The sequence below is a fragment of the Eurytemora carolleeae genome, unplaced genomic scaffold, assembly GCF_000591075.1.
Source record: "Eurytemora carolleeae unplaced genomic scaffold, Eaff_2.0 scaffold455, whole genome shotgun sequence".
NCBI lineage: Eukaryota > Metazoa > Arthropoda > Copepoda > Calanoida > Temoridae > Eurytemora > Eurytemora carolleeae.
This window is the reverse complement of record NW_019396342.1, coordinates 69102-89262: the sequence shown is the minus strand read 5'-3', so window position 1 is coordinate 89262 and position 20161 is coordinate 69102. Positions and strand designations below refer to the sequence as shown.

At 34.3% G+C, this 20161-nt stretch overlaps 1 protein-coding gene and 1 long non-coding RNA gene across 2 annotated transcripts in view; both read right to left on the bottom strand.

Annotated features, from left to right (window-relative positions):
* Positions 1 to 621: 621 nt before the first annotated feature.
* Positions 622 to 20161, bottom strand: part of LOC111701324 (uncharacterized) — a 22744-nt gene continuing 3204 nt past the window's right edge. The window contains exons 2-8 of the mRNA XM_023472566.1: positions 12230 to 12353; positions 5673 to 5757; positions 4371 to 4433; positions 3677 to 3736; positions 2481 to 2562; positions 1709 to 1816; positions 622 to 1235 (exon numbers count right to left, since the gene is read on the bottom strand). Coding sequence (XP_023328334.1) covers positions 876 to 1235; positions 1709 to 1816; positions 2481 to 2562; positions 3677 to 3736; positions 4371 to 4433; positions 5673 to 5757; positions 12230 to 12353 — 882 coding nt within the window. The 3' untranslated portion in view covers positions 622 to 875. The remainder of the gene's footprint in view (positions 1236 to 1708; positions 1817 to 2480; positions 2563 to 3676; positions 3737 to 4370; positions 4434 to 5672; positions 5758 to 12229; positions 12354 to 20161) is intronic.
* Positions 17779 to 18408, bottom strand: LOC111701325 (uncharacterized). Its single transcript, XR_002765176.1, has 2 exons — positions 18103 to 18408; positions 17779 to 17829 (listed from the first exon to the last, which is right to left on the bottom strand). It is a non-coding gene; the product is annotated as an uncharacterized LOC111701325 (long non-coding RNA).

The window sequence follows — 20161 nt, the reverse complement described above, 5'->3', positions numbered from 1 at the left end:
AAGTTATCGGGAAACGGCCCTGGAACCTTTGGAACGCACGAGGCATTTATTCCAGTTTAGGGAGAATGGAAATACAGTGTATGGAACAAAGACGATATTTTAGTCGACTCTTAACAGTCATGTTTAGTGGGATACCCTGTAGGCCGCATCTATGAAACGCTAAGAAAATTTTTGATAAATTTCAGAATATTCAAACTATCAACGCATGCTACATACACATTATACATATACAAAACTCATCTCTGATAAAGGTCGATAATAATAACATTTAAAAAGAAAAAAATTACATAAGTGTTTAATTTTCAAGCGAAGAAGGTTCTATTGCATGGTCTATGAGCGTAATTTCAAGTGACCCTTCATGCAAAGATAGCAATGCCCGATTTACAACGGTATCCTTGGAACCTTAATCTGGTCAAAAATGTCGAAGATAATGTAGTTTTGTGACTCTAGTAGCGTTTATGTTTAGGAATGTCTCTATTGCTTCATATAAGCAATACATGAGCAAGTTTCTTTTGCAGAGAAATCACAAATGAAAATACACCAGTTAGAGAAACAAAAATCTTGATATCTAATTCATACTTCATTACAGTACCGTACCGTACCGTACCGTACCGTACCGTAACGTTGTAAATCGGGCATTGGCATCCACGCATGAAATTATTTGAAATTACGCTCACAGTCCCTTTAAACATGAAATAGTAAATAATGAATCTGAGAAAACTAGCGCTTAAAAAAAGTTGGGTTTTAAACAAACTTAAACAAATTAAGATTCTACTTTTTTATGGAGGAATTTGTCAATTAAGGAAAAATGTGTTAATTTAGCAGATTTCTTTTGTGTTAGAAGTATTGAACAAAATATAAAATATCAATCTAATCTAAACACTGGAGAAACTTTTAGAGAAATCAAGACTAGAGTTTATATTTAATCCGTCCTTCTCCGTATCCGAGTCTGGGCTTGAACCCTGTTCTCCGGGTGCCCGGGTAGACGGAGGGCTCGTGGTGAACGGAGAAACTGGAACGGTTGGACCTAGAGGTTTTATCACTGCAACTCGAACCTTTTTTGTCTCACAAACTTTACTTGGTTCTCTCTGACAGATCTCCTTCTCTACTTCAATCTCCTTGATACAGTTCTTCTCCTCCTCCTCCTCCTTCCTGCAGTCCTTCTCCACCTCCACTTTTACCTGGCGGCATTCTACTCCTGCTGGTTCACATTTATGGATCGAGGGCAAAGGAACCTTGGAGTAAACAATACATATTATATCAATGTTATCAATGTCTCGTATATTAAAAAGAATCAGGTATTATTGCAAATAAGGAAAGTACCTTAATATCAAACAAATACATAAAACAATATGAATTCAAATTATAAATTCGGCAACAAAAATCCTTTTTTAAAGATTTTCGTTCAGGCCACAAACTCAAATTTTCTAATCTTGTAACCTGATGGTGTAAACCTTTGATATATTTCAAGCTTAAAATATTTAAGAAAACAGAATTCATGGTTTAAAATCTCTAAGGTCTCTAGGAATTAGAAATTCAAATTTTGTGGCAAAGACTCGATCAATCAAGCTTTCATCGGTAGATTCCATGAACGGATTCCTTTTTAAAATTGAAACTTGCATATTAATTAGTAATTACAATTGACAAAATTTAGCAGAGATGCATTTAATTGTCATCTGCAATAGAAGACTATAAAACAAAAATATACCTGTGTACATATTCTCCTAGGTTCTCGTGTACAGGTATGTACAGGACGTTTGACTGGAACTTGTTTACAGTTTGGTCCCACTTCATTACATGTACTGTCCTTACAATCCTAGATAAAGGAATGTACATTAACATGTGTGTCATTTTGTATACATGAGAAGCTTACCGTTTATGGATTCTTTAGAGAAATACAATTGAATAAGCAAAAGATAATGCAAATTTGAATTTTTTTTTAGCCAACGTTACCCCCAGGGCACTCATAGTTTTCCTAAAAAATAGCCAATTTGGTCAAGCCGTTTGACCAGCTTTAGCTAACATATATATATATATATATACATATTATATAGATATACCTATTCATGACTACACTCAGAGATATACCTGCTCATAACTAAACTCAGAGATATACCTGTTCATAACTATATTCAGAGATATACCTGCTCATAACTACACTCAGAGATATACGTGTTCATAACTACACTCAGAGATATACCTGCTCATAACTACACTCAGACATCGACCTGTTCATAACTACACTCAGAGATATACCTGTTCATAACTACACTCAGAGATCGACCTGTTCATAACTACACTCAGAGATATACCTGTTCATAACTACACTCAGAGATAGACCTGTTCATAACTACACTCAGAGATATACCTGTTCATAACTATACTCAGAGATATACCTGTTCATAACTACACTCAGAGATATACCTGTTCATAACTGCACTCAGAGATATTCCTGTTCATAGCTATACTCAGAGATATACCTGTTCATAACTACACTCAGTCTTATATTTGATCTGGAAACCCCGTTCACATTTAGGTTCATAAACATCCTCACACTTCTCTCTGAAACAAAATAAAGGGATTGTTCACATATTTAAATATAAAGATGTTTTACCAATTTTTAAAACTGTTATGTATTGTCTTTAATACAGGTTGGAAAGTAAATTATGTGTCAAAACGTTGGTCATGTCAAATTAAAGATAATCATGACTCCACTTTATCAAGGCATACTGAGATAAACAATAAGTTTTAAAGTTCTAATATCAAACTAAATTTCTCAAACCTTGGCGTAAGAATAAACTAGACTTTAAATAATTTAATATCACAACAATATAAGGCAAACAATGCTATTTTAGACAAAAAAAAAAATACGTTCATGGATCAAAACCGTCTTTTTAAGTAAAGTTTTTTTTCCAGGCTACGTTAGGTTGGGTTAAGATAGATAGAATAATCTCAAAACTCAAGTGTTTATAATTATAAACTTTAGAAATATAAACCCACCAAGAATGACTGAGAGCTGCTGTTCACTGTTTTGTTCATATCTAAACTTTGTTTAACTGCCTTCAATATATCTTAAATGTGAATTTTGAATGCAATTATATGGTTGCCTGAGCCCATAAATTCAACCATATATTCATATTTATACATAAACTTGGAGAAAATTTAAACTTTATTCAAAAATTGTTTCGCATTATTTACTTTTTCACATTTCATTTGTTTGAAGAGGAAAAAGAATTGTTTCCATAGATAGGCGGTAGGTAGGTGGTAGGGTTGGTAATCGTTTTTGAAAACGATCGTTTAACGATCGTTTTTTGCTTCGTTAAACGATCATTTTTAAAAAACGATCGTTTCGTTTTCTCAAAAAAACGATCGTTTTTAAAACAACCCACTCGTTTTGAACTGTTAGAAAACGAAGAACAATCGTTTTTGAAAACGATCATTTGTAGTCGGTAGGTAGGTGGTAGGTAGGTGGTAGGTGGTAACAAGGTAGGTGGTAGGTAGGCGGTAGGTAGGCGGTAGGTAGGTGGTTGGTATGTGGTAGGTAGGTGGTAGGTAGGCGATAGGTAGGCGTATTTCTTATGCTATTGAGACAAAAAAGCTTTATTATGCACTAAAAGTCGTCTTCTATTTGAAAAACTTGATAAAAATGTTAATTGAACTTAACCAGGTGTATTACCTTGTGGGAGATTCGAATACAGGTTTACATTTAGGGAAGTAGGATACATCACATTTCTCCCTGGATTCAAAACTTGAAATTTTACTTTTAAAACTATAGAAAGTTAAACATTTAAAGTTAAAACGTTGAATTATGTTTGATCATAGAAGTCAAAACTTTGGGATTTTTTATCTGTTTATCGCGCTTAGTCGGTCACCGGACACAGTCACTCATTTCTTCACTCATTTCTTAATTTGTTTAGGGTGAAGTTCCCGTAAATCCTTCAAATACTTAAATCCTGCAATTTAAAAGTTTACACCACAAACATCGAGTTTTACAGATGCAAGGCTAATTACAGAAACGAAATCCCAACCCTGAGGTGCATAAGCAAATTTGTATTTTGTACTAATTCAGAACTTTTTGTAAGGTTTATTAAATTCTCTCTTATTTCATGATGTAAACAAAAATTAATATAATAAGTAAATAAATAAACTAAATATAAAAATGCAAAAATATCAACATTTTGAAAGTTTTTGTTTAATTTTTTTCTATATTTGTATCCATCAAGAATTTATCTATATACATGAAGGTTGTATCTGTATCCATAAAAGGTTGTATCTGTCCCCATAACGGTTGAATTTGTATCAATGAAGGGTGTATCGTGTATCAAAAACTATATCAAAGATTGTATCAAGGTAAGTGTTCAAGTTTTCTCCTGTATTCTATTTCTGGTTTACTCTGAGAACAGTTCTGGAGCAACTCAGCTTTAATTTTACAACTGAAATAGATAGATAAATTAATTTAGCGACCAAATAATATTTACCAATGGATCCCTAAAAAAAAAAAACGACTTGTAGTCGTGATAAAATGTTTAACATGCAAAATTTATCATTATCAGGGACTGTAAACGTAGTTTAAAGTAAATCTCCATTCATAGATTCACAACAGTGATCCACATAACAAGGATATAAGAGTTCCTTGCATATTCCTTGCCTTAACAAGGATATAAGGGTTCCCTTGTATATTCCTTGCCTTAACAAGGATATAGGGTTACCTCGTATATTCCTTGTCTTAACAAGGATATAAGGGTTTCCTTTCATATTTCTTGTCTTAACAAGGATATAGGGTTCCCTTGTATATTCCTTGCCTTAACAAGGATATAAGACTTCCCCTGCATATTTCTTGCCTTAACAAGGATATACGGGTTCCTTTGTATATTCCTATAGCCTTAACAAGGATATAAAGGTTTCCTTTCATATTTCTTGCCTTAACAAGGCTATAAGGGTTTCCTTTCATATACCTTGCCTTAACAAGGATATAAGGGTTCTCTTGCATATTTCTTGCCTTAACAAGGACATAAGGGTTTCCTTGCATATCCCTTGCCTTAACAAGGATATAGGGTTCCCTTGTATATTCCTTGCCTTAACAAGGATATAAGGGTTCCCTTGCATAGTCCTTTGCTTAACAAGGGTATAAGGGTTCCCTTGCATATTCCTTGCCTTAATAAGGATATAAGGGTTCCCTTGTATATTCCTTGCCTTAACAAGGATATAAGGGTTTCCTTACCCGTGCCTTAAAAAGGATATAGGGTTCCCTTGTATATTCCTTGACTTACCAAGGATATAAGGGTTCCCTTGTATATTCCTTGCCTGAACAAGGATATACGGGTTCCCTTGCATATTCCTTGCCTTAACAAGAATATAACGATTCCCTTGCATAGTCCTTGCCTTAACAAGGATATAAAGGTTCCCTTGCATATTCCTTGCCTTAACAAGGATATAAGGGTTCCCTTGCATATTCCTTGCCTTAACAAGGATATTAGGGTTCTCTTGCATATTCCTTGCCTTAACAAGGATATTAGGGTTCTCTTGCATATTCCTAGCTTAAGTCTGAATAGCACTGAGTTTGTTTACAATCCTACCAGAAACTGCAGTACATTTTTGTAAACAATGGTATACAAGTTCCTGATATATCTTCCTTGAGTTTCCCAAACTAAAATTTTGAAAATAATTCTTACCTTGGATTAATTTCCTTGACTAGAATTTGTTTACAAACATTGTTATAAACCTGTTTGCAAGTCTCTACATCCTCCTCTTTATATTCTAAAAAAAAAATAAAAAATAAAAAATAAATGATTTCTGGATTTAGGTTTTATTTCATTTCTCTGTGGATTAAAAAGAAAAGCTAAAGGAGTTAAAGTAAGAAAAAAAGATTAAAACTATATTGTCCGGGGATGGGTATATACTACAGTTAAGCCCTAAGTTAGCCATACATCGAAAGAACTTATCAAATGTCGTCTTTACAATTTTTCAATGGGTTTTATATAATTATGATAATCTCAGTATTTGCGAAAATAAATAAAAAGTCATGAATATGCGGGAACAGTTTTAAAGAGCTCCATATTATCATTTTATTTAAAAACTTAATATCAGAATGGGAAGAATACGACATTTGATAAATTCTTTCGATGTATGGCTTATTTAGGGTTTAACTGTACTTGAAATTCGGTGTTGAAGATATTCCAAACCCGGTCCAAAGAGAACAAACCATTTATAAAGAAAAACAGAAAAGTTTTTTGTCAAAAAAGGGAAACGAACTCGGATTATGATATGTAAAAAAGATAATTAGCAAATATTCACTACAATTATTATATTCCTATTTAAGATTTGCTTCTGTCACGAAGATTAAAAAAATTCATGTACACATTTTGGATAGGGTTAACATAAACAAAAACTTTTTATTAATTTTTAGAAAAGTTTGAGCAAATTTTGCTAAAAATATTACATTAATTAGTAATTAAAATGTATTTAAATGTTAATCATTAAAAAACTAGCCTTTGAGAAAATGCACAACTATTGCCATAGTCGGGAGGATTATGCATAAGAATTAATATTCATAACTCAGTGTGAAGATGGGGAAGGTTGGACACACATGGTAAATAATTAATCATGTTCGTTTTAAATGCATACTCCAATATGTCTCTTTAAGTGTATATTTATCCACACACATGTTATCAAACTCTATCCTCTCTACCAAACCCTGTTAGGTCTAAATATGTATTTATCGACACATAAAGCTATCAAACACTATCCTCTCTACCGAACACTGATATGTATAAGTGTGTATCTGTAGTAAATGTCCTACTCTATAACAGTTTCTCTAACACGTATCTATTTAGGTACAACTCAGATTCTCTTGACTATCAATGTCAACACACGGCTACAATCCTGTGAACTATCAACACCACTACCACTGGTTGCGATCTGTGTACGTTTGTAATTATCAATGCCAAACCACTGTACACGATCTCAGCTCCTATGTTTAAATGAGAGTCAGCTATCAATGTCAACAGGGACACAAGCTCTTAATCGATCAATGTCTCAACTAGTACACAATCCACACAGCTTCAATCCCGTGAACTATCATTGCCACTACCACTGGGATCGATCTCTTAAACTATCAATGTCTCAACTAGAACACGATCCTCAACTTGTTTATCAAAACAGGGAACGATTACTCTCTTGCAGTAAACTGTAAGGAGTCTCTATATCAACTTGTATATTTGATGTTTATATATTATAAGTTAAAGTTAATAGATGTACCCAATATTTATTACAAATGGGGGGGGGGGGGGGGTGGTTGAAGAAAAGGGTTAATTTATCGCTTATTTTCAATCATACTGCCTCTTCATTTGTCATCAGTGCTCCCAGTCTCATGACCTCTGCTTCTGGTTTCTTATGGTTCCGAAGCCTGCTGGCCCAGTCCAACGTGATTCCGTTGATGATAGCTTCGATGGTGGGCATTAGACATAATATTAGGATAGCCACAGCACAGGATATCAGAATTGCGAGATACTCTATTGCGAGACTAATCAATATAAACACCTTGACTCCTGAATTCACTTGAGACAAGTCCTAATGGGTTCAGATCGTTAAAAAATTCTGATCCTTTGGTTTGAACATCACTGATCATGTGGTCCAAGTTGAAGACATTTCCCAGCATATTAGATGAGCCGCTAGCACATTCCTCCATGACAGTGAGTTCAGGATTTTCTGGTGGGAGGATTTCATATAGCTTGGAATAGCTATCTGTTCAACTCTCCTAGTAATGGTGACCCAGACATGCTTCGTGGTTTCAACTATTATAAGGAATTGATCTGAGCAAGGAATGATTTCAGGATGAACTGTTGTAACCAGGCTATCATGGTCGGCGTAGCGAATAGATCCACAGATTATAACGGGAGCGGCACAGACGCAAAAGGATATCTCTGCCAATGGAACCTTGGCAGCCACATATGGGTGTCCTTAGATACAGGGACCCGTACATCTCACAAATGGTCCCAGTCTTTACACAATTGCCAATATTTTTATCTCTTTTTACTTCCTGAAACATTTCCTTATTTTGATGAGACATATAACTGAGGGTAGGGATGAGGTCTAGACTTTCTCTGATATCTTCAGATTTCACAGGAGAAAGCTTACATGCTTGGGGTTTGGGGCTGATCATCACACCCTTCAAAGTGGTGGAGTAGATTGTTATGCCCTGGCATATTAGTTTACTGCATTAGTTTGGCAAATTTACTGATTATTTTGTACTTTTTACCACAATATCTCGTATTGGGTCACAGTCCCTTAACAGACATTTCCACCTTGTTTTGATGGCTATTCAGTGCGAATCAAGATCAACGCTTGATCTTGATCTTTTGTTAATCTGCAGAATAATTTAATCTTTATTTGATATCCGCAGCGTTATATTGTACCCTGAAGGAATAATTGAAATGAAGAGATAAAGCATTGATTCTCAAATTAAAAGTGCCAACTGTAGATATCGAGATCAAGCCATCGAGATTATAAGTATCCAACACAATAGTTCCCAGCCAGAGTAAAGATGCAATATTTTCCACTGCAGGTTCTATTGTACAAGTACTGTAAACGAACAATCAACAGACATCTGGATTTAGGGATATTTAAGGACCCTTTATATATGAAATACAAAACCTTCAATTCAAAAATAGACTAAATTCAACAATTTTATGTTTTATGTTAAAAGTTAGACTATTTCTTTACAAAATTGTAAAACTTAACCCCTGAATGGGTATTGTATGCAAAAAGTGGCCATTAGATGGCAGTCAAAAAACCTTTTGTGGAACTGTAGGCTGGCGTGCCTAGACACTATAGGCCTGCTTAGCCTATCAAGATAGAGTCTCATGCGCAGTCTGTGTTAGTCTGTCAGCTGTGTTCCCAGCATATTTTGATAAACTGCCTAGTAACAGCGTATTTTGATAAACTTCCTGGTAACAGCGTATTTTGATAAATTGCGGCCTGGTTACAATGTATTTTAATAAACTGCCTAGTATTAGCGTATTTTGGTAAACTGGCAGGTAACAACGTATTTTGATAAACCGTCTGGTAACAGCGTATTTAGATAAACTTCTTGGTAACAGCATATTTTGATAAACTGCCTGGTAATAGCGTATTTTGATAAACTGCCTGGTAACAGCGTATTTTGATAAACTGCCTGGTAACAGCATATTTTGATAAACTGCCTGGTAACAGCGTATTTTGATAAACTGCCTGGTAACAGCGTATTTTGATAAATTGCGGCCTGGTAACAGCGTACTTTAATAAATTGCCTGGAAACAGCCTATTTTGATAAACTGCCAGAAACAGTGTATTTTAATAAACTGCCTGGTAACAGCGTATTTTGATAAACTGCCAGATAACAGTGTATTTTGATAAACTTCCTGGTAATCTGCGATTTTTGATAAATTGCGACCTGTACAATCTATTTTAATAAACTGCTTAGTAACAGCGTATTTTGATAAACCGTCTGGTAACAGCGTATTTTGATAAACTTCCTTGTAACAGCATATTTTGATAAACTGCCTAGTAACAGCGTATTTTGATAAACTTCTTGGTAACAGCGTATTTTGATAAAATGCCTGGTAACAGCGTATTTTGATAAATTGCGGCCTGGTAACAGCGTACTTTAATAAATTGCCTGGAAACAGCGTATTTTGATAAACTGCCAGAAACAGTGTATTTTAATAAACTGCCTGGTAACAGCGTATTTTGATAAACTACCACGTAACCGTGTATTTTGATAAAATTCCTGGTAATCTGCGTATTTTGATAAATTGCGACCTGTACAATGTATTTTAATAAACTGCCTGGTAACAGCATATTTTGATAAACTGCCTGGTAACAGAATGTGTTGCGTAATTGCGTAAGAATGTTGTCCCGAGCCCCTTGTATGAACTACTCTGTTTGTATCATATAAGTGTGCGTGCAAACTGCGTTCTAGTTTTTGCTCAATAAACCTTTAACAGTGGATAGTTATCCAAATCGCAAAAAGAAAATTTGACAAAGGTCAAAAGGAAAAGATTATTTCCAACACCAATAAATTGATTATTGGTCGTAAAGTTTAAAAACAACTTTTTATCAAGGTTTAGGTTTAGGTGTAGGTTTAGGTGTAGGTTTAGGTGTAGGTTTAGGTTTAGGTGTAGGTTTAGGTTTAGGTTTAGGTTTAGGTTTAGGTGTAGGTTTAGGTGTAGGTTTAGGTTTAGGTGTAGGTTTAGGTGTAGCCGATTCAAATTTAGGTTTGTATAAAATCCATCATTTTTCTCAAGCCTTGCAAATTTCTACATTCGTTACCTTTCTTTTAGAACTGGTCTCTTTCGAGAATAATCAAAATATTCAAAGGAGTTGAGCCTTTGCCACAAACTCTGATTTTCTAATCCCAATATCTTTTCAACCCAATTTGGCAGACCTTAGATATTTCAAACTATGAATTATGTTTGATCAAATAATCTAAGTTTGAAATATCAAAGGTTTAGGCCAACAGGTTGGACAGATATAGGGATTAGAAAATTCTAGCGTATGGCAAAGAAAGACTCTTTAATAACTATTTATAATGCTGTCTTTTTTATTCGCAGTGTTTATAAAGTTTTTGGACAGAAATTTTCTCTTTATCAAGAAGTTTCAAGGTTTTTATGTTGTCCCGAGCTTTAGCAAGGGACAAAATATAATCTAAAAAGGCGAATACCTTCGAGATATAGAGAAAATTTGAGTCCAAAAACTTTATAGCATGTCGTGCCAAAATAATAGTGCTATAGGTAATTTTATGAAACGTTTGTGTACTCATGTCTTATTTCAATGGCTGTTTCTAGATCAAATAAGCTTTGAAATAAAGCAGAAGTCAAAATATAAAGTCAATTTCAATTTTATTTTCATTTTAATTGAAAAAAAAAAATATTTTAAAAATATCCTAATTTTTTTGGAGAAAATCCGAGAACCAAATCAAAACTTTATAGCACCTGCACACGTGCTATTATGTACAGCTAATTTAACATTTAAGCACGATGATTACTTTATAGCACGTCACGTCATTATGAAATTCACGATGAAGTGAGGAATAATGATAAAGCACACTATAGTAACATAAAAAAAGTTTTCAAATTTAAGATTTCTGTGTTTTAGACGATTTAACAATGATGCTGATTATAATGAGGCTCGGATAAAAGAAAAAATGTGGTTCGAATTCATACACATTGTGCTGCCGCGCTGGTATTTCTCCATTCGCGTCGCCCAATCGATGCTTGGAGAACTAATTTAGAATCAGGGAAAGAATTATTTTAAGATGCGCGGAGCCAGGGGCGTATTCAGGAATTTGTCCAGGGGCGGGCTTAATTTTTTTTCTTTCCAGGGATGGGGCTCAGCACCAGTTGGGGCATGAAAACCCCCTGAAATCAATAGCCCCCCCCCTCTGAATACGCCTCTGCGCGGAGCACCGTGAATTTAAAGTAGATATTTAAATTGTATTGGTTTGAATACAGATAATTACAAGTTTCCTGCCTAGCTATAATTAAATATTACGCATGATTAATGGGTTTGGACTTTGCAGCCTTGTATTTTAGTAGGAGGGACCTTCTCAAATTACTATAATCAAAAATGCAGTAAAATGCAAACGGTTCGGGGCTAAATACAGTGCAAACCCCCTTACAGATCTTCACCCTGCTAACATATATGCTGGTTACTATAATGCAACAACTGCAAATTCACTTTTTAAATGCATCGGTGCAGTATACATCATACGTATTTTGGGTAGGGTACAATACACATAGTTTGGGTAGGATACAATATACATAGTTTGGGTAGGGTAAATCATACATAGTTTGGGTAGGGTACAATTTACATAGTTTGAGTAGAGTGCAATATACATAGTTTGGGTAGGGTACAATATACATAGTTTGGGTAGGGTACATCATACATAGTTTGGGTAGGGTACAATATACATAGTTTGGGTAGGGTACAATACACATAGTTTGGGTAAGGTACAATATACATAGTTTGGGTAGGGTACAATATACATAGTTTGGGTAGGGTATACGATATACATAGTTTGGGTAGGGAAAATTAGAGTAAATGAGACTGTAAGTAGGGTAAGCTAGGTCAAATAAAGTAATAAAGATAGGGTAGGGTGGTGTGTAGAACCAGGGAAAGCATTGCACAAATGACTAAAGTTAGTAGTCATAACCATATGCGTTAAATGTTTGTTGTAAAGAACATTTTTTACCTATTTTTGGCAAAGGAGTTGTAGTTGGAGGAATATAGTTGTTTGGTTTTAGTTTCCCGTTAGGAGGCCAGATCTCAGGTGCTCCGTATACACTTCCTAACAGTAGGAACCATCCAAACCATACCTACATAAATATTCATCAAAACCTACATAATTAAATCAATTCATCATTCATTAGAACCTTATTCAAATTATTGATTCAGTTTCTAGGTTTATGTTTATTAAACCCTTTTTGTCAAACCGTAGCTGGGAACTGTAGAATGGTGAATAAATAATATCGAGATCAATGCTTGATCCTCTCTTTTTCTTAATCTCAAGACTAACCTAATCTTGTACTTGTATCCTGAAAAGTGTATAAAATTCAACCAATTAGAGTCGCATATCAGACGCCGGGAAATTTGAAATTTTGCACGCCATTTAAGAATAAGATTAATTTACAGAAACGGGAGAGACTCTCTAAGTTTTAAAAACTAGGTTTTGATTTTTTGTACTTTATCCAAAAAGAGTGGATTTAGCAAGAAATTAAAAGTGTCCGCATTGGATATTAGGATTAAACAGTCAGGTAACCCTTTCTAAAGTTTCCAGCCATGGTTTGATTTAGTTTTCTAAACTTAACTTTAAGAAACTGTAAGCGTATGTGAAGCTTCATACAAAGATGAAAATCCCCGATATACATCGGTACCCTTATATACCCTTATATACCCTTATATACCCTTATATACCCTTATATACCCTTATATACCCTTATAACTTTTATTGGTTCACTATTGTGAAAGATGTTTTCTTTCGTTTTCTTTTTTTAAATTGATTCTAGTAATTCATATACGTTTGTTGCTTTTGTAGAAAAAATAATTGTAGTTGAAAATAATCAGGTATCAAAAATATAAACATTGATATCTAATTCATACTTGATCAGACAAAGCTTTGAAAGGGAAACGTTGTAAATTTTGAAATTATCAATTAATTGTCACTTAAAATTACGCTTACCCTTCCTTTAAATAATTGTGTACCCTTCCTTTTCTCTCTCTTTAATCCTTTAAACTTTCTTCAACCCCCCCCCCCCCCTCCCCTTTTACCCAATCACTTGTAAACCCCACCCATCCATAAACCTAGTCCTGCTCCATGATAAGAATTTTATGAAACCATATTTGGAGCTTTCAATCTTTTTGCTGGGTTTTGTTTCTCGTTTATGGTTTGGACGAAAAACATGAGCGTTTAGCATACCGGGTTCCAACTTTACCCAGTTTTTATCCTAATTCCTCCTTCCTGTAGCCATTTATACCTTTTTTGCCCTATTCTACTATGTCCAACATTTTTAGATTAAAAAGGAGCATTAAATTATCTATAAGTACTTTTTTCTTGAGTTAAAAATGTGTAAATTTAAGAAAAACATTCGACATTCCAAAAATAACTATTTAAAAAATTAGATCTATCAATAGTTTTTAAGGTTCCAGTACAAAAATATAAATCTTTCATTATTTTTCCAGGATTCATCAGTTATCCGACATCTCTTGGTTCTCCAAGTTCCACAAGCTCTCCAGGTTCAACTAGTTCTCCAGGTTCCACTAGTTCTCCAGGTTCCACTAGTTCTCCAGGTTGCACTAGTTATTCAGGTTCCACTTGTTCTCCAGATTTCCTTAGTTCTCCAGGTTCAACTAGTTCTCTAGGTTCCACTAGTTCTTTATGTTCCACTACTTCTACAGGTTCAACTAGTTCTCCTGTTTCCACTAGTTCTCCAGGTTCAACTAGTTCTCTAGGTTCCTCTAGTTCTTTAGGTTCCACTGCTTCTACAGGTTCTACTTGTTCTCCTGTTTCAACTAGTTCTCTAGGTTCCACTAGTTCTACAGATTCAATTAGTTCTCCTGTTTCTACTAGTTCTCTAGGTTCCACTAGTTCTACAGATTCAACTAGTTCTCCTGTTTCCACTAGTTCTCTATGTTCTACTAGTTCTCCAGGTTCAACTAATTCTCCTGTGTCCACTAGTTCTTTATGTTCCACTACTTCTACAGGTTCAACTAGTTCTCCTGTTTTCACTAGTTCTCCAGGTTCAACTAGTTCTCTAGGTTCCTCTAGTTCTTTAGGTTCCACTACTTCTACAGGTTCAACTAGTTCTCCTGTTTCAACTAGTTCTCTAGGTTCCACTAGTTCTCCAGGTTCAATTAGTTCTCCTGTTTCCACTAGTTCTCCAGGTTCAACTAGTTCTCTAGGTTCAATTAGTTCTCCTGTTTCCACTAGTTCTCCAGGTTCAACTAGTTCTCCTGTTTCCACTAGTTCTTTATGTTCTTCTACTTCTACAGGTTCCACTAGTTCTTTATTTTCCACTACTTCTACAGGTTCAACTAGTTCTCCTGTTTCCACTAGTTCTCCAGGTCAACTAGTTCTCTAGGTTCCTCTAGTTCTTTAGGTTCCACTAGGTCTACAGGTTCAACTAGTTCTCCTGTTTCCACTAATTCTCCAGGTTCAACTAGTTCTCCTGTTTCAACTAGTTCTCTAGGTTCCACTAGTTCTCTAGGTTCAATTAGTTCTCCTGTTTCCACTAGTTCTCTAAGTTCTACTAGTTCTACAGATTCAACTAGCTCTCTTATTTCCACTAGTTCTCCAGGTTCTGCTAGTTCTCTAGGTTTCACTAGTTCTCTTGGTTCTACTTGTTCTCCAGGTTCCACTACTCCGGGTACCCTGCTACTACCACTATCCCTAGAGCCACCGAGTACAAAGAGTAGAGCAATCAACCCTGGGTCTTAAACCATTAAATGTTTAACTTAGTTTACGTGACCTGCACTATCAAACCTGTAATCTTTAATAAACTGAATACTAAACAATACGCATTCCTCAGTAATCATATACGAGTAAAGGGGTTAAAACGTAAAATTTTCTTTAATCACCTGAACTCTGCTGCAATTTTCAATTGCACACGGTATGCACTTTTCAAGATTTATTTACAAGCTGTATCGTAATTGGCAGTTGACCACCATTTTTTAGCACTTAATACTCGCAAATTAGGATATCTATCTTTATATTTTCATGATACCTGCAAATTTTGCAACGAGCTTGGTTGATACCTTTTTCAGTTTCAAGAATGCTTTTATTCCAAGACAAAGTGTCAAAATAAATTGATCTAAAAACATTTTTTGCGAAACCCCCTGGAAAAGAAATTGTGAAATGTGTGCATATTTTTCATAATTTGGTTTTGTATAAAACTACAGTTTAAATTTCAAGTCGTGCAAATGTAAAAATGTCCGAAAATTTAAGTGAGTATCGAAATTCCTAAGTTTTCCTTTTTGGGGTCTTTACATTCACGAAGATTTTAATCTAAGAACTCAGAAAACAAAAAGAAAACGTAAAGAAACCATATAAAATAAAAAATGTGCTTAAAAGAATATTGGTATCTACAAAATTGCCTTATCCCATTCATGAAACCTGGCTTTCGATACTGGGTTTCATTACGATACTCTCTCTTCAGTTTCGGGCTCTGGTGAAAAAATACTTTAATGTACCCGAAATCTGATTCATTTTTTTCGATTTGAATATTTCAATAATCTCGTGCAATGTTATCGAGTTTTAAAAAATAAGATTAAGATTTTGTTTTAAAAAAGATCAATAAAGGTGTTCAGGTCGTTAACGAAAAGTTGTTGTTAACGACTGCAGAGTCCTTGTTAAGGATCAGTCCTCGTCATCGATCAGTCCTTGTTAACGATCAGTCCTTGTTAACGATCAGTCCTTGTTAACGATCAGTTCTTGTTAACGATCAGTTCTTGTTAGCGATCAGTCCTCGTCAACGATCAGTCCTCGTCAACGATCAGTCCTTGTTAACGATCAGTCCTTGTTAAAGATCAGTCCTCGTCAACGATCAGTCCTCGTCAACGATCAGTCCTTGTTAACGATCAGTCCTTGTTAACGATCAGTCCTTGTTAAAGATCAGTCCTTGTTCAGGAACAGTCCTCGTCATCGATCAGTTCTTGTTAAAGATCAGTCCTCGTCAACGATCAGTCCTCGTCAACGATCAGTCCTTGTCAACAATCAGTCCTAGTCAACAATCAGTTCTCGTCAACGATCAGTCCTCGTCAACGATTTGACCTCGGTAACGATCTGTCCTCGTTAACGATCAGCCCTCGTTAACGATCAGTCCTCGTTAACGATCAGACCTCATCGACGATCTGACCTCGATAATAATCTGTCCTTTTTAACGATCAATGCTAAAGAACGTTGACTCTCTCTTACTTTGCTTAAATACTTGAAAGTGCAATACCTGAATTGTAGGATAAAACTTACATATATAATACAGATGTTCATCAATTGTCATCTACAGTGGTAGGCGATTATATCAATACAATGAAGACGACTTGCGAATTCAATTTTCATTTAATTAAGCTGTTAAACAGTATGGATACACAAAAACATGGAAGTCAAGAGAATTTATCAATGAAAAAGCTTCTATTTTATTACTTGTAAACTTGTAAATCGAAAAAAGCATGTTAACAATCAAAACTTAAATAATAAATTCGTCTTCATTGTATTGATATAATCGCTTGCCAATGTAGATGACATATGATGAACATATATATCATATATGTACAAGTTTTATCCTGCAATTAACTATTTTACTTTCAAGTATTTAAGAAAAAAGATAATGTATATTGGGATGTAATTACTTTATTATTATTTTAATATTTTCTATTCTTTACTCTGAAAAGTATTCTCATCTAATTTTGAGATTGTTTATGTGACATTTAAGAAAAGTTGAGATAAGTGCATCAAATTTAAATCTTTCAAATCTTGAATTTACTTTGATCTTGACAAACTTTTAATGTGAAGTTAGTTTAACTTAAGGGTTAAATAAACATGCTTTGCATCAAGTTTAAAGAACACTGCACTGCGAGTAGAAAGCCTTTTTTTAAGCTAAAAGCGTTATTTCAAGAAACCCTCTGCATAAAGATGACAATTCCTTATTTACAACGATACAATTAAAACCTTTATCTGATCAATACTGAGGAAAATATTCTCATGTTTCAACGTTTAAAAAGATTTAATTCTACTAATATCTTTATTTTTATTGAGAATCCTTAATTATGCAAAAATGAAATATTTTTTTAACTTAATGTCTTCCAAATCTGTTCCTGAAATCGACGCTGATGAATTGATGTTAATTTGCTTTTAAAGGGAGTGTTCGCGAAAAATGAAAGGGGGTATAGGCTTAATGCGATAAAGAAGCGCTTTTTATCGCTACTAATCTTACTTCTATCTGTTGCGTCTATAAGGAGAAAATTGTTAAAGACATCTCATACCGAAGAGCGTAGCGCCCATACAAAATGAGGAAGTTGGAACATACGACTTAGACCGTAAAAAAGTCAAATCAATATCAAACAAATCATTCAGATATTACAACCTTGTGAACCAAACAAAAGGATATAGGCTCGAAATGGAGATAAATAGGAGCTAAAGCAATGCAACTCGAAGCAGGAGGTAGGAGAATAAAAGTAAGAACGGGATATATATTCTCCAAAGTAAAGGCGCTTCTCAAGAATTACAAACTCTAGGCGGAGTCCCACACATATACGTAGACGATAACTTCTGGTGAAAATATATTTCAGTAACGAGGTTTCCTACAAAATACAGATTGTTATTGACGAACAAATGTGAATAATAATTGTTAATAAAATGTAACTATTTGATTGACGAACAAATGTGAATAATAATTGTTAATAAAATGTAACTATTTGATTACAACTAATTAAATGTTTATTGAAACTGATAAATAGGAATTTTAAAGGAAAGGTTCTGTTGTGAATCGACCAAGAAATATTTTAAGGTACTGATGGGAATTAATAAATGAAATATTTTAAATGGGTACTATTGTGAATCAAACATGAACTTACGATCTATTGTCGTATAGTACGGGAATAGTGGTTGGAATCGGAGTCTAAACTATTCAATTTCTGAAAAAAAATATTCATTTGGTAAAAAATTAATTCACTATTAGTTTGCAAAATGATTCACTGAATTTTAAGCGTAAATTGTTTCTATTTTTTACGAATTTAAATCTTATTGTTGCACGAGGATTTTGTTTACGTTTATGCAGAAACCTTGAACAGTATTTGGTTTGGAGCAGAAAGTGGACGAAGGTTTGACGGAGGTGTAGTTTGTCAAAGACGACTTTTAAGACAGGGTAGTTTATGGGATATGGTTCACAAACCTATAGTCATCGATTATCTTTCGCCACATTTGTATATATTTGATATTTCATATTAGTTTTGATTTTTTTTTTGAAATAATATTTAGCTTACAACTTGTTTTCGAGCATTCCTGGAAAATATGAAAATGTCGTCTTCATTACCAAAAATCTTCGAAACAGGAATAAACGTTTTTATAAGTAACTCTCAGATCATAACAATTAAAACATATTATGAAAAATCAACTATATATAAATGTGGCGAAAGATAATCGATGACTTTAGGTTGAAATATCTGAATGATTTGTTTGAAATTAAATTGATTTTTTTACTGTCTAAGTCGTATGTTGCAATTTTCTCAATTTGTATGGACGCCATGTTATTCGGTATGAGACGTCTTTAACAATTTTCTCCTTATAGACGCAACAGATAAAAGTAAGATTAGTGGCGATCAAAAGCGCTTTTTTATCGCATTAAGCCTATACCCCCTTTCATTTTTCGCGAACACTCCCTTTAAAGAAAATAAAATCTGAATCGCTTCAGACAAATGCCACAGTTTCGAAATCGTCATAATCCACTACTTCAGGAGAGGTGCAGTTAGTACTTGTATAAGTTAACAGAGCAGTTTCTGACTGATTTTCTTCATTTTAGTTATTTTTCTGCATAATTTTATTCAACCCCCCCTCCACCCTCCCCCATTCCAATCCATTACTAACTTTAGATATTTTAAGAAAGAAAAAACTTATTCTTTCTGATAAATATAAAACAATAATCTTGCAAGTTAATCCGGTGCAATAATGTTTGTTCATTTCTTTAACTGGCCAATACATATTTTTGAAAAAGAAAAAGACTCTATGAATTTTAGTTTCTGTTTGGTTCGCTGGTTAAATAGTTCCAGAGAACTGAAAGGACGAATCAAACTTTAAATCCAAGTTTAAACATCTTTTTGAAGTTATAAACCATGAACCTGAAACAGGTTTAGATGTTCATGCTTTTCATCCTTTTCATCCTTATAACTTCAAACAAATGTTTATTTTGAATGAACAAGAATTTCAAGCATTTTAAAAATGAGGTTAACCTAAGCAAATAAGAGATAAGATGTGTAGACCTAAAACCAATAAGAGATAAGATGATCTGACCTAAACCAATAAGAGATAAGATGTGTTGACCTAAACCAATCAGAGATAAGATGAGCTGACCTAAACCAATAAGAGATAAGATTTATTGACCTAAACCAATCAGAGATAAGATGAGCTGACCTAAACCAATCAGAGATAAGATGAGTTGACCTAAACCAATTAGAGATAAGATGAGTGGACCAGAGATAAGATGAGTTGACCTAAACCAATCAGAGATAAGATCAGTTGACCTAAACCAATCAGAGATAATATGAATTGACCCAAACCAATAAGAGATAAAATGAGTCAACCTAAACCATTAGGAGATAAGATGAGTTGATCTAAACCAATCAAAGATAAAATGAGTTGACCTAAACCAATAAGAGATAAGATGAGTTGACCTAAACCAATTAGAGATAAGATGAGTTGACCTAAACCAATCAGAGATAAGATGAGGTGATGTAAACCAATTAGAGATAATATGAGTAGACCTAAACCTATCAGAGATAAGATGACTTGACCTAAACCAATCAGAGATAAGCTAAGTTGACCTAAACCATCAGAGATAAGATGAGTTGACCTAAACCAATTAGAGATAAGATGAGTTGACCTAAACCAATTAGAGATAAGATGAGTTAACCTAAACCA